This window comes from Artemia sp. Qi Xiang Cuo, chromosome 21 (genome assembly GCF_049724085.1).
Source record: "Artemia sp. Qi Xiang Cuo chromosome 21, ASM4972408v1, whole genome shotgun sequence".
NCBI lineage: Eukaryota > Metazoa > Arthropoda > Branchiopoda > Anostraca > Artemiidae > Artemia > Artemia sp. Qi Xiang Cuo.
The window spans coordinates 45103960-45118117 of record NC_142814.1 but is presented as its reverse complement, the minus strand read 5'-3'; the positions used below and the strand labels follow the sequence as shown (position 1 = coordinate 45118117).

The 14158-nt window shown below is 36.2% G+C and overlaps 1 protein-coding gene across 2 annotated transcripts in view; it reads left to right on the top strand.

Moving 5' to 3' along the window:
- Atg7 (Autophagy-related 7) overlaps positions 1–14158 on the top strand; it is a 112857-nt gene that overhangs the window by 26562 nt on the left and 72137 nt on the right. For both annotated transcript variants that reach the window (XM_089106522.1, XM_089106521.1), the window contains exon 5: positions 9265–9459. In XM_089106522.1, coding sequence (XP_088962648.1) covers positions 9265–9459 — 195 coding nt within the window. The remainder of the gene's footprint in view (positions 1–9264; positions 9460–14158) is intronic.

Genomic DNA, 14158 nt, shown 5'->3' with positions numbered 1-14158 from the left:
GATTAGAATTAAACTTCTCCTTTTTTATGTTGCCATGGCCTTTTTAAACCCACCTGGTGTGTGCCCGGGAGGTTACCAGGGTTGCCCTGTTGGCTTTCGCAGGCCCAAACTAAAGGTCCCAAGTCCGCTAAGTGTTGAGGGTTGGTCGACAGGCTAATAACCTGTCACCGTAAAAACCAATGTTTTGGAATCAATGACAAATGGCCTAGGAATTTTGACTGATCTTGAGATACTGAACCCTGAACGCCCTCGGATACGATTTTTGACTACGAAATATGCTTACCGAATGGTATTTGGGAATGTTTGAACGATTTACCCAGATACCCAGCTGGGTCGGATAAATAATCTGACGAGAATTCTTGATAAGTATAGGATAGATGTTTCTCCACTATGTGAGACACGAATTCCACAGTTTGGGACCCTTGAGTATGAAAATTATCATTTGCTTTATTCTGGGAAGTTTGGGACCCTTTGAATTGTCATGCGCTTTATTCTGGGAAAAGCGGCTAGAGTGGCACTAGCTTTAAGTGGTGCAGTAAAGAAATGCCTTCTAGGTTGGGAACCAAGCAACGATCGTACATTATTTTTAGATTTTGCCGTGCTGGGGTAGCCTCCTTTGTCCTTCTCCTTCTATATGTTATGATTTTTTTGGTTTATCTTCTTTATCTTTATTTTTGGTGTACTTGAACTCATTGTAATGATTGTTAGCCTTCCTTTCGAGTTTAGCTCCCTGTTGGCTTTATATAATTATTTGTGTTGTTTATATTTGTATGAAATACAATTTATCTATCTATCTATCTACTCTGAGAGCGTGTTTTGCGACTACCCAGGCAAAAATGACGGCTATAGCAGTGTATGCTCCAACAAATGAATCAAGTGACTCTGATAAAGAGGATTTCTATCAGTCGCTCAGTGGTGTCACAAATAAGGTTCATAGCCATGATATATTGGTTGTGTATGGTGAGTTTAATGCGAAAGTGGGCTGCAACCAGGACTATGCGCCAACGGTGATCGGTTCGGTTGGACTTGGTGAAACCAGTTAAAATAGCACGTGACTGATTGATTATTGTGTCACTAATGACATGATTATAGGAGGTAGATGGTACCCCACTATTTAAGTTTATTAGTAAAGTCTGGGACGACGAGGCTGTCCCTCTTGACTGGAATAAAGGCATTATCGGGAAACTCTTCAAGAAAGGTTGAAAGACACCGTGCTATATCTGGAGAGGTATCACACTGCAGACGGTCGGAAGTAAATTTCTATGTCAGATTGTACTTAGTAGAATTCAGAATCAATTGGACTTGATTTTAAGGGATGAGCAACATGGATTCCGCCCAAATCGTTCTTGCTGCGATCTGATTATTAGCTTACGTGTTCTACTGGAGGAATCGAACGAATGGCAAGTGCAGATTATTCTAATGTCTATAGACTTCTTGAAAGCATTTGACTCTGTGAACCGAGAGGCAATGTGGAAAATTCTTCTAGCGTATGGAATGCCTCCGTAAATTGTGAATATGATCAAGGCTCAGGTTTGTGCAGTCCAGACGGAGAATGACATATTAGGCATACAACTAAGCCCTGAGTGTCAAATACACAACTGTGATCTTGCTGACGATATCGCTCTCGCGGCTCACTGCCAAGAGGACATTCAACATAATCTGATTGAACTAGCAGCGAAAGCTGCCCCTATTGGCCTGAAGATTAAGGTTAATAAAGCGAAATGTATGTCAAACGGAGTTGTGACGACCTTTACAGCTGGAATTTGATACGAAGGCACTGATGTAGAAGAGGTCAGAAAATTTAAGCACCTCGGTAGTACAGTGACCCAAGATGGGAATTGTGATAGAGAAGTCATGTTGCGCATAGCGTGTGTAGGTGGAGCATTTTCTCAGCTGAAGAATATTTGGACATGTAGAAACTACTCTCAGAATTTGAAATTGCAATTGTTTAGGAGTAATGTAGTCTCTGTACTTGTGTATGGATGCGAGTCCTGTAGCCTTTCAAATAATGCTGAGAAAAGACTATTCGGCTTTGAGAACAATTGCCTATGTAGTATCCTTGCGACACATCGGACCGACAGAGTAACGAATGCCCAGATAAAGGCTGATACCGAACAACCAACAAGATCAGAATGAGAAGATGGAAGTACTGGGGGCATATGACCCGTATGAATGAAGGGTGCCTTCCACACGATGTATGGTGTTGAACCCCACCCGGCATTCGAAAGAGTGGAAGACAATGCAGCACACTTGGTCGATCCCTGGAGAAAGAGGTGACGAGTCTCCGAACCACGCTGAGTGAGCTTTGGTCTTTGACTCAGGATCGGCCAAGTTGGAGGTCAACCGTCGCTGCCCTTTGTCCCCCAGGCATAGGAGGGTCTACGTCTAAGTAAGTAATTTATGTTGACTGCTGTGGCCAGTTAATAGAGAACACTGCTTGCCACTCAAAAGTACAGATTACCCAAACATGCACATCATCTGGTGTCCACATTTATCTTTAGTGGTGAAAGGGTCACTGTAGTAGTAACTTCTACAGTGACTCGAGCTTCTACAATGACTGCAGCTTCTACAATGATTTATATAAATATGTTTCCAAAATTTGGGTCTTAAAACTGAGTTTTTAGAGGGAAAGACCAATGAGATAGAGGAAGCTATATTTTTTACGACAGCGCCTTCTATAAAAACCTTATATGCCCCCAGGGCATAACCTAAAACCCTTGCCCTGAGGGTTGTGGGGGAGTGTCCTCCTCAAAAATATATTTTCTACCTGGAAATCAAGTACGCTGAACAAAATGGCTATCTCAAAATTTTGATTGGATGTGTTTGGGGGAATGATGGGCGTGGGGGTTTTACAGCCCTATTTTTTCGTTTTAGCAACAAATGGAGGCATAGAAAACATCCATTTTGATTCAACATTACAATTTATTAATTGATTTAATTAATAATTGATTCCATTAATGATAATTAGTTAGATTTGAAGGCCGAAGCTATTTTTTCCTCTAAAACTGATCTATTCTGCTGCAATAATAATATATTTAGTTTTGCCTCACCTGTACCTACTTTAAGGTAAGTAACTTGGTCATATCAGATCCCCAGATGAATTACTTGAATTCCATACTGAATTGCATCGTACTGAATTTAATTGAAATTGAATTACATACTGAATAATCTGAAAGGGAGGGCATCTGATGGATGCTTTTTTGGTTTTCTTGATTTTAAAATAGAAGTTTAAGAAGGCGTTTTTTTAGAACTTAGAGGAGGTATAATGACCCCCCTCCCAGTTAGCACCACAGATCTAAGGGTGGTAGTATATAGATAGTATTTAATAGGTCATAAATAATTGACAGTTTATAAATTTCATAATGTATTTCACCTTTACCTGCTGTTATGGCAGAAAACTTGGTGCAGGGTCATCACGCATGGGGAGGGGACAGGGTTGCCCCTTTTCCAATGTTCCTAGAGAGCCGGTAAAAAAAAAATAAGTCAGAAAAATAGTGGCATGAACCGCCGCTATTTAAGTGGCCCTGTTGTTGTTGTTGTTTTTTTTTGTTATTGTTTTTTTTTTTTTAAATTGGCTGATGAAAATAAATGATGTAAAATCAACGAATGAAGATTAGTCTCATTTTGTGAAAAAATATTAAATAATTTTAATTGCTGTCTCACCCAAACCAGTCGGAAAAAATGACCAGGAAGTCGCAAAATCCCCCCCCCCCCACCCACAATTTGACTAGTGACACCTCTGACTTGGTACACAAATTCTCTGTTGAATCACTTAAATTCTATGCTTAACTGCAGTAAATGCCAACAGGAGGCCTGTGTCTCAACATAATTAAGCCGTTTTCATTCCTTTTATTTGAGTTTTAATTGCTTGCTAGACATAATAGAGCAAACTCATATAATATATTTTGTCACCACTTTGTTTTGTGAATCAAGAAAATAGATTTAGAATTAATTAATTAGTCCAGCCAGAGCTGTTCCTAGGACTGGTGGTGCTCGGGGAAAAATTAATTACAGCGTCCCCCTCACGACTCGAATATAAGAAAAATAGCCGAATCAAAGTGAAAAATTTGAACAAAGTGGGCAATGCTCAAGCCATGGTGCACTCCCCCCCCCAGTTACAGTGCCCTGAGGTAGCTAACCTGATTGCCACCTCCCTAGGAATGGCTCCGAGACTGGTTAATCACTAATGAAGAACGAGTAGAGCGTAAATTGCTATAAATGAAAATGAAGGAAATATCTCCAAAAACTATTAGCAACTTATGTGCTTGTTTTCTCTTTTCTTTGGTTTTCTGTTTTGGACTTGACGGAACTGTCGTGATTCTACATTTTTTTTTCTACTTACAGAATTGGACAAGATGTATTCTGTTATATACTTGTTTGTTCCTTCTAAACTTTTCCTCGATTCTGATTCTCTTTAATTTTGTGCCTTTATCATCCTATTTACCTTCCTTTTGGCTGTTTAATTGTCTTTGGTTTTGTGTTATTTCAATCCTGTGTTTCCTCTTCATTTGTGCTTATGACATCTTTTTAGCTATACAGGTTAAATATCTAGAGCAAATTAACTTATGTGAATTCCACTGGCCTTAAACTAATTTCTTGGTTTCTTCTTACTATTGTCTTCAGTTTTTCCTTTTCTATCTATAATTTTCAATATTGCATGGTCTTTTGTGCTATTATTCCATTTTTTATTATCATTCTATAATTTTGTTTCTATTATTATTCTTTTCTATGTTCAAATTTATTGTTATTACTATTCTTTTATTATTTTCTAGTGTTATATTATTATTTGAATATTCATTTTTTGTTTTATGATATTATTCTATATCTATAATTCACATTACTATATGGAACTAAATTTTTCTTTAAAAAGTAACGTTAACGTACTAAGGACATCGAATTAAAAACGTTCCTCCTCCCTGAGCCCATCTTAGGTGTATTTATAACTGATTAACGCGATTATCTATGATTTTATTGGTTTAGCATTATGAAACTTTATTATCACATTTTTGTCGCCATGGTGGCCACGTTGAATCTTGAAAAGAGATAAGGCAATGCTTGACAACATTTTTATCAGTAAAAATTCGAACAATAACAATCTAATGATTGTAAAGACGACACCACCTTTAATGTAGAGCTACACCTTCTTAAAATCTTCGGTGCCACATGTGCTTAACCTGTTTGGTACCACATGTGCCACATGTGCTTAACCCTTTCAGGACCGCATTTATTTCTTGATGACAAATATTTTTTTTCAGTTTGAAACTTGTTGACACTATTTTTTTTATTGTTTTTAGATATTTTTCCAAACACCCATTTCTTACTATTCATTCCACAGCAAAATGGGATCTCCAGATCCCATCTGTCTATTAGCTACCAAATACAAATTTGCTGAAAATTATTATTGTATTGAAAGAATGATGCTTTACAACAGCTTATCATCCAAAATTAATATTTATTCAAACATTTTAACTTTACTTTGTGTGATACTCAAGAAAGCAGTTTTTTCCTTTTTGCAGCATAGAAAAACGCCACAAGATCGACAATAACTGTTTGGACGAAAGTCATTCTTTTTACTGGTGCAGATCTTGCAACGAGACGTTGAGCGTTCAGCTGAACAGACTGGTAAATGTGTTCCAGCATTTTCTAGAAAAACATCATTCGTTAAACTGAAAGCTCCCTTTCTTCTTTTCATGTCTGATTTTTATCAGTCACTACAGGAGATCCGTAACGAGGGCGTCCCCTTGTCGTTTCAATAGGTGGCTTCAAGGATAACTGTATTAGACCTCTGGCTAATCTTCTTCTAAAGTCTACCAGTGGGATTTTTTCCCCTTCTGGCTTCATTACTTGATAAGAAGTATATGCGTTTGTGATGGTCATATCCAAGAGACCAAAGAACAACCTATGCCACCACTTATAGCACTTTCGATTGTATCCGTAAATTCCACGCAACATGTCAGCCTGATCGATCCCTCCCATGTATTTGTTATAATCTCTGACCATTTTTGGACAAGATAAGGTCAATTCGGTTCCATCCTTTTTCTTCCTAAAAATTGTCGTCATCTCAGTTGAGTGCCAATTGGACGCCAAAAAGACCCTTTTAATGTCTCCCCACTTCAATGCAGCAATTTCTTGCTGAGAAAATCGCCCATCTGAATCACCTCTATTCATTTTCGTTTCCCCTGAAAGCCCAGGGAAGGGCTTTCTTGTGTTCCTTATTTTCCCACACACACGAATACCTTTTTTTTCAAGTAGTGCAATAATTCAATCGAAGTGAAATAATTGTCAAAATACACCATGTGGTGTTTGGACGCGAGGGGAGCAGTTAATTCGACAACTACTCTCCCTCCCAATCCCAATTGCACCTGTACGGATGCTTCTTCTTTCTTTCCTGGATAGATTTCAAATCTGTAAATGTAGCCAGACATAAATGCAATGCACCAGATTTTATATCCTCGCTTTATGGGTATCATAGGGTTATATTGCTTCATAGTGGATCTACCCTTAAATAATATCATACTCTCATCAATTGAGAGAGCCTCTGCCTAATTTCCAGCACCAGAGAACAGTATGTTCAGTTGTTCAACCAATGCTCGAATCTTGGAAAGCTTTTTGTCCTTACACCCTTCTGGTATTGCACGGTTGTCATTGCGATGGATAAATCGCCAAATCCGGCAAAATCTGTTTCTAGTCATGCTCTTACATATAGCTGTGACCTGTACATCGTCAGACCTCTTCCAGTACATTTTCATGTCTGGGACTGTATGGCATGGTATGATTATGTTGATGCGTAGGAAACCCAAGAGTTTAGTCCCATTTAAGGTTTTGAAGATCTTGGCAGAAGCCAATTCATCTATCTTTTGCTGGGAGTACAGGTTAGTTTGCTCAACAATCTGATCTAGTAACTTCCTGTTCCACAACCGAAGGAAGAAGTCTGTTGGTGTGCTACAATCTTCAAAGAAGTCATATTTTGGTCCACTTTCTTCTGATAATGGTCCCTTAGTTGGGGCTGCCAAAATTCGTTTCTTCCATCTGGGTAAAAGAATATCGAAAGAAGAATTTTCGTTTGCAGTTTTCGTGGCAATAGAAGAGGTAGATGTGACAGTTGAAGATCTAACAGCTCTTATGGTAAGCTTTGCAGGGCCCCTATCAAACTTAGTACCAACTGGAATGGCCAGTGGTATGGTTTGAGCTCGGCTGTTTGGGAGCAATTTGGAGTTAGGTGCTGCTGTATTACTTTTTGGTTCTTCAGAACCAATCTCTGATATTAAAACTGCATCTAGCACTTCAATGCTGAGGCCAGACTCAGGCAAGACGCCTTGATCATCGGAGAGGTCGCAATCTGACTCTAATTCTGTGTCCGAGTCATAGTCAGAAGGCAATTTGTCTAGTAAAGTTGAAAGATTTTCTGGGGCTATTTTCTTCTTCATGTTCTGAAAAAAAACATTCTGTAACTAAACACAAGGGATGCATACAGGTTCCACTAGTCTATCTTGTACAAGGTAAGAAACCCTTGTAATAATGTACACAACAATTAAGGTAAGGTAATGCATGATATTGTAAATTGATTTTAAGAAATAAGATTAATAAATGACATTAATAAGATAGAGAATTATATAGGGAAATATTAATATAAAAAAATAAGCTTAATAATTAATAATATGTAAATATATCTAAACATTAAAAATGAAGAAATAATGAATAAATATAAAAAGTGCAGCAGTAAACAACAAAATAATATAGGGAAATAATAATAAAGACGAAAAAGTTATTAAAAACAATATTAATGAATTATAAAATAAAAAACAATATTTTCTAAGCAAAGGATTCTCCTGCAAAATGGCAGACTCATGAAAATTGAGGAGGGAAAAGGGGCTCAATATATTTCTAAGAAATGAAATGCCAAGAAAGGTAAATTTTTCCAAGAGGATACAAAAAAGGTAACAATAAAAATCTAAAGCGGTGACAGATCCAGGAGAGGGGGGCGCGCGCCCCCCTAAAATGGTCTAAAGTAGTGTAATTTACTTAATTAACGCAGGTTTGCGTTAATTAACTTGCTCCCAATGCTACTGCAAGTCTTACGCATCACCCTATTGTGCGCCCCCCCCCCCCTAAACCACCCTGGATCCACCACAGATCGAAGGGGACAGACAAATACGTGGTGAGTACCCCTCTGCCCCATCCACTATAGCTCCGGTCTATTGCTATATCTAAGCTAGTGTTTAAAGATCTTATGTCACTAATTGCGCAACAACAGCTCAAAAAGACACTTCACTCATCAAGTACTGTTGCTGACTAACGGGACCTTGTGGTCCCAGAACAATATAGTTCTTTTATCCCAAACCTAGGAAAAATGACCCGATTTCATGTAACGCACACTATAAATCAGTTTTTATTAAATGCGGAAAAAAAAAATCGCATTTACCTACCTATATCACAACAACCAAAATATTTAATTGCAAAATAAGATATTTTCCTGTCTAACTTTGGTACGTACGCGTATGACAAATTTACTGATTATTTCGTGCAATTTGTATCCAATTTTTACAGGTGAATGACGTATTAATCTGATCGTCTCTGAGAGTACTATTGAACAGCAATTATAATATCTAATTATTTTCAATCCTAGATAACAAATCCAGCTTTTATTCAGCCGGAACCTGTAAATCCCGTCGGTCCCAAAAGGGTTAAGCTGTTTGGTACCACATGTGCTTAAGCTGTTTGGTACCACATGTGCTTAAGCTGTTTGGTATGACATGTGCTTAAACTGTTTGGTACCACATGTGCTTAAGCTGTTTGTTACCAAATGTGCCACATGTGCTTAAGCTGTTTGGTACCATATGTGCCACATATGCCTAAGCTGTTTAGTACCACATTTGCTTATATTTTGCTGATCCTTCACCAACGTTTCTTTTTTTTTAATTTAGCGCCTTCTACAACCAGTAATTGTACTACTGCATAGGCAAGGCCGGATCCAGGAGGGGGGGATTACTGGGATTGACCTCCCCGCCCCCCGAGATTTTGTCCGAAACGTAAAAACGTTACAAACAAATTTTTTATGTGTTTTTTTTTATTCTTTATGTAACCCCCTCCTTCGAATGAAAATATCCGAGTAGTGCTAAACACTGTATAAAAAAAAACTATTTATTTATCCTGAAATTAAGCTGAAACATAGTCAATATAAAACGACCCTGTAAATGACAATGAACTGTGTCATCACAACGATGTCATACAAAGTTATTCATTGAGCTTTATCTTGCTTCTCAGTCCACAACTATGTTCCAATCTAAAACTGCTATGCTGGAGAAATTTTGCCAATGAAAACAGAAGTATTGTCCTTACTTTGAATGTGTGTACAGAGCGCCCTCAAGGTATACCGAAATTCGTTGGCTGGGAAAAAAACTCAAGAGGAAAGTATGGGCCAAATTTTACAAATCTTAGCACTACAATGGATCCTATCAGGTAAAACAACGCTTTTGGCATATTTCTCTTCTACGCGTTTCTCGTATATTCACGTGTTCTGTATAATATAAGCAAATAAATAATAAATATTAGTAAAAAATAGTAGATTAATATTATAAGTAAATATGTATAATGTATTTCATTTTATTTTTTATTTTTATATTTCTTTCAAAATGGGAAAAAATTATGTTTCCTTAATCAGTGGATTTCAGCCTTGCTGAAAAGGTCAAAAATTAGCTTGGTGTAATTTATTAAATTTACAACAGAGTTGCAATCCAATTAAAATAAAACACGCTGTTTAACCGTCAAAATGTAACTCCAAGACAAAAGGAGATGATTTTATGTAATGCTAGTTATTTTACCTATTGTTCGTAGTTTATTACCTAAATTTATTTATTATTGATATCCAGCTCCCCCTAGAAATGTCTGAAGAACCTACTGGAAAAAAAAATATCTGTAGTTTATTAAACACATAACAGGGTTGCCACTGCATTGAAATAAAACACAGGGTTCGTTCCAAAGAAGTTATTACTTGTTATAATGATAACCACTGCTAAGGGGAGGAGCCATTCAGTAATAATAACGTTTGTGGAACGGAAAAATAGTAGAGCAATAACTATCGGTGAAATATTCGAATATAACAGTTCCACCAGGTTCTCTACAATCAAGTACATACTCGAAGGATGACATTTTTTTTTCTAAATAGAGTGCGAATTTTTTCTATCTAAATAAATAAACTTTTTCTATCGGGTTAAATAGTTATCACGACTTATGATGCTTCCGAGCATGATAAGTAAATCGTAACGATAATAACTCCCGTGGAACGAAAATAATAAGAAGGAGGAGCCAAATTTTTATAATATTGCGGCCGTGGAACGCAAATAGTAACAGTGTTGTAAAGATGAGCCCGTGGAACATGCTCACACTATTTGAGGGGCAAAATGGTGCTGCTAGACAACTCAACCTAAAATCTGATTTAAAATTAGGCACCTAATCTGTTGTTTAACACAGTTTATTCAATAACCGCGTTGATGTTAATGATTTTTGTAGCATTTGATATAATTAATATTTAATTATATCATAATATATTATATTAACTAGTATAATTACTAGTTAATATAATTAATTATCTAGTTAATATAATTAATATACTAGTTAATTTTAAAGAAAGAAAATCCAGAACCATGCTACTAATTAATTTCTATTAAAATTTTGAAGTAACTCACTCCATCTAGATATTCCCCATTCCAAAAATGGAAACGTTTTTCAAATAAGTCCCAGCACTCAATTTACACATACTTTACTGGACTATACACACTTCCTGTTTGACAGCCTGGCTTTAGAAAGAGTCGGCCTAATCTACTTTAACATGCACTGGCTGGATGGACCTCAAATGGTCACTGAAAATTTATCTCTAGAAATTTTCCATTAATTAAAGCTCAATAATAAAAATAGAGACTATGAATAGGGAGAAATAGGGTACAGAAATACGGAAAATAAAATGATTAGTTTAATTTTAAATAAAAAAATTCTTTTATTCGCAGTTTATTACTTGAGTATTTCTAATATCTCTATCGTTGAACATATCAATAATTGGCTGTGCATAATTCTTGAAATATAAAAGCGAGGTTGCCACTCCACTAAAATTAATCACACTATTTGACAAACAAAAAAAGGACTAAAGACGAAATAAATGATACTTGATTTTGCGTTTGGTAAATATTTTGTTGCCTAACATACTTTATTAAGTGACATAGTCTAATTAAAATAATTTTCTTAATATTAATCTTCCTCTTTTTCCAGTTTGTTTATTTGTAGACGCTAATGCACGATCCCTTAAAATTGATTTCTTAAAATTAATTGATAATTACTTTTTAATCAGTAATTAATAACTACGAATCGCTAGAATGATAATATTTACGTACAATCACGGTTCCCAGTGTATTAAAATTAAATACTATATAACGGACAAAAAAAATCTAAAAGGCCTTTAAAAGTGATATTGGATGTAATGTTGGATACCTAACCTGCTACCTAAGACGGTACATTAATTAATAATTACTGTTGATAGTTTGTTAAATATTAACCATTTAAGCTAATTGGTTAATTGATTAACAACAAATTAACTAACTATGATTAACTATGAAAACCTATAATTGATTAAATAATTAAATAATGAAAACCTATAATCTATCAATTAGTTAATTTATTAACGTATTGAAAATTGATTGATTATAGTTATTTAACGTAGAGACTCTGTTAAGTAGTTCTTCTTATCCATTGAATATCTGACGGGGTTTCATCAATCTAACTTAAAATTCTCGATTTTAATCAATTTGTATAACTATTTAGTTACTTAGCATAATTAGTTCGTATAATTACTCTATTTAGTTAATTTTCTTTAGTTATTTGGTTAATTTTATTTAGTTGTATAGTTTTTTTATGTAGTTGTTAGTTAGTATAATAATTAATTAGTTATTATATAGTATGTATAACTATTAGTTAGTATAATTAGTTTATATAGAATAGAATAGAATTTTTTGACACAAAAGCCCAAAGGGCCGTGGTCACAAAAACAAAGACACTTTCATACAAGCATAAATTGGCACAAACCTATAATCTAAGCTAGTGAAATATCACCCTCATCCCTGATCTTAAAAAAAAAAAAACCTTTCTCTATGCTCTATACCCATCGTCAGGAACCTTCCAAATCTCTTTATACCTCCCATATCTTTCCTTGCTAATAAATGTATTATCTCATCTCTCTCCCAAGCTTCAACCCCAAACAATTATTTCCTTAAATCTTTTAATTCACTACACTTCCCCACAAAATGAACCAGATCTTCCCCTTTCCCGCACATTGGGGCAAAAGTAAGGACCAGAAGCTTGCCTAACCCCTCCTAGATACTTCCTTCTCTCACCTAGTGGTAACCCATCTGACCTAACACAAATAATCAATTTTTGTTGCCTCTTTTGAAGCCCCGCCTTAAATCCAATTCTTCTCCCCACTGCTCCTTAGCCTTTGCATATAACTCCAGTGATCGGGTCTCATTCACTCGCGCATGCCACACCTGGATCTCCTGGTCCCTTAACCTCTCCCTGACCCTATTTGCAACTGCTCCTTCCTTAAATCCAATCCCTAGCCCACCATTCCATAGCTCTGAAAATACACAATCTTCCAATATCTTCTTTATTTGAGATGGCCAAGTATCACTCTTTGGGATCCTCAGAGCTTCTAAATATGCTACTTTTGTTATCTTTACTCTGGGGATACTCAGTATTTTCTCCCACAGTCTTATCATCCCTACTAGTGTAGCACTTCTTAAAGAAAATAAACCTAGATCTCCTCTCAATACTAAACTATTCGTTGAAAAATGTAGACCTAAAACTCTCTTAAAATACTGAAGCTGAATCTTCTCCATCGTCTCGCCAGCTATGTATCCCCAAACTTCAGATCCATAATGCAAACTTCAACTTCAGATCCATAAGCCGATTCAATCTTTACCTGAAATATCTGCTTATGCATCTTCAGGTTCTGTATGTTTGCCAGTTGGCTAGCAGTCACAGCATAGGTGCAGGACTTTCCTTTAGCAAGACTTAGTTTCAGTTGCTTTCCAAACTTACCATTTGAAGAATACTTACATCCTAAATACATAAACTCATCCCTACAATCTAAATCTATTCTCTCCCATTCTACTCTATCCCTACTTGTAATCTTACCCCTTTTCTAAAAACCATAACTACCGACTTCTTTACATTCAGGCTTAGTTGTTTCCTATCTATATAATCCTTCGTTCTATCCAACAAGAGCTGTAAATCCTCTCTAGACTTCGCCACTAGTGCCAGGTCATCTGCGAACATCAGCATGCATAGTTCACAGACATCTAATGACACCATTGGGGTTCCTTGCTTCCTAAGAAATTTCGGCAAATCATTAATAAACAACGAAAATAGCCGCGGAGACAGGGGGCATTCTTGTTTAACCCCCTTTCTAGAACAAATTACATATGAAAATTTTCCTGCTACCCTAATAACAAATTTTGAGGCTTCATACGTACTTATTAAAATCCTTACAAGTGGGTATGGGAGGCCAATATTTATTCAATCCTTCATTAACTGTTCCCACTTTGCAGTATCAAATGCCCCCTTTAAATCCAAAACAGCTACATACACTTTACCTCCCTTCTTATTTATAAACTTATCAACTAAATACTTTAATGTAAAAATCTTATCAATCGTACTATGTCCCTCTCTGAATTCTGACTGCTCCGCAGCTAGCCTTTCAGTTTTCTGGAGCCAACCTCTAAGTCTGTTATCTAATACCTTCGCCATTAGCTTTCCTAGTGTATTACCTAAATGTATACATCTATAATTTTCATGCAGTTTCCTATTCTTTTCTTAAAAATTGGCACTCCTACTGCCAGGTTCCACTCACTAGGCCAAATTCCAGATCGAAGAACTGCTGTAAATATCAAAGAAATAATATACAATGTTACGCTTATCTATACTTCCAAAGAACTGCTGGAATAACATCAGGACCAGGTGCTGAACATCCTTTCATCTCTTTTAAACTTTTTCATGCTTCTTCTACCCTAACTGGCTCGATTAAAGTATCATCTTCTTCCTTCATAGGGCCATAAACTTGATCTTTGATACTCTTCTTCCAATTATCTTCAAATACAAACTCATTTTCCGTTGT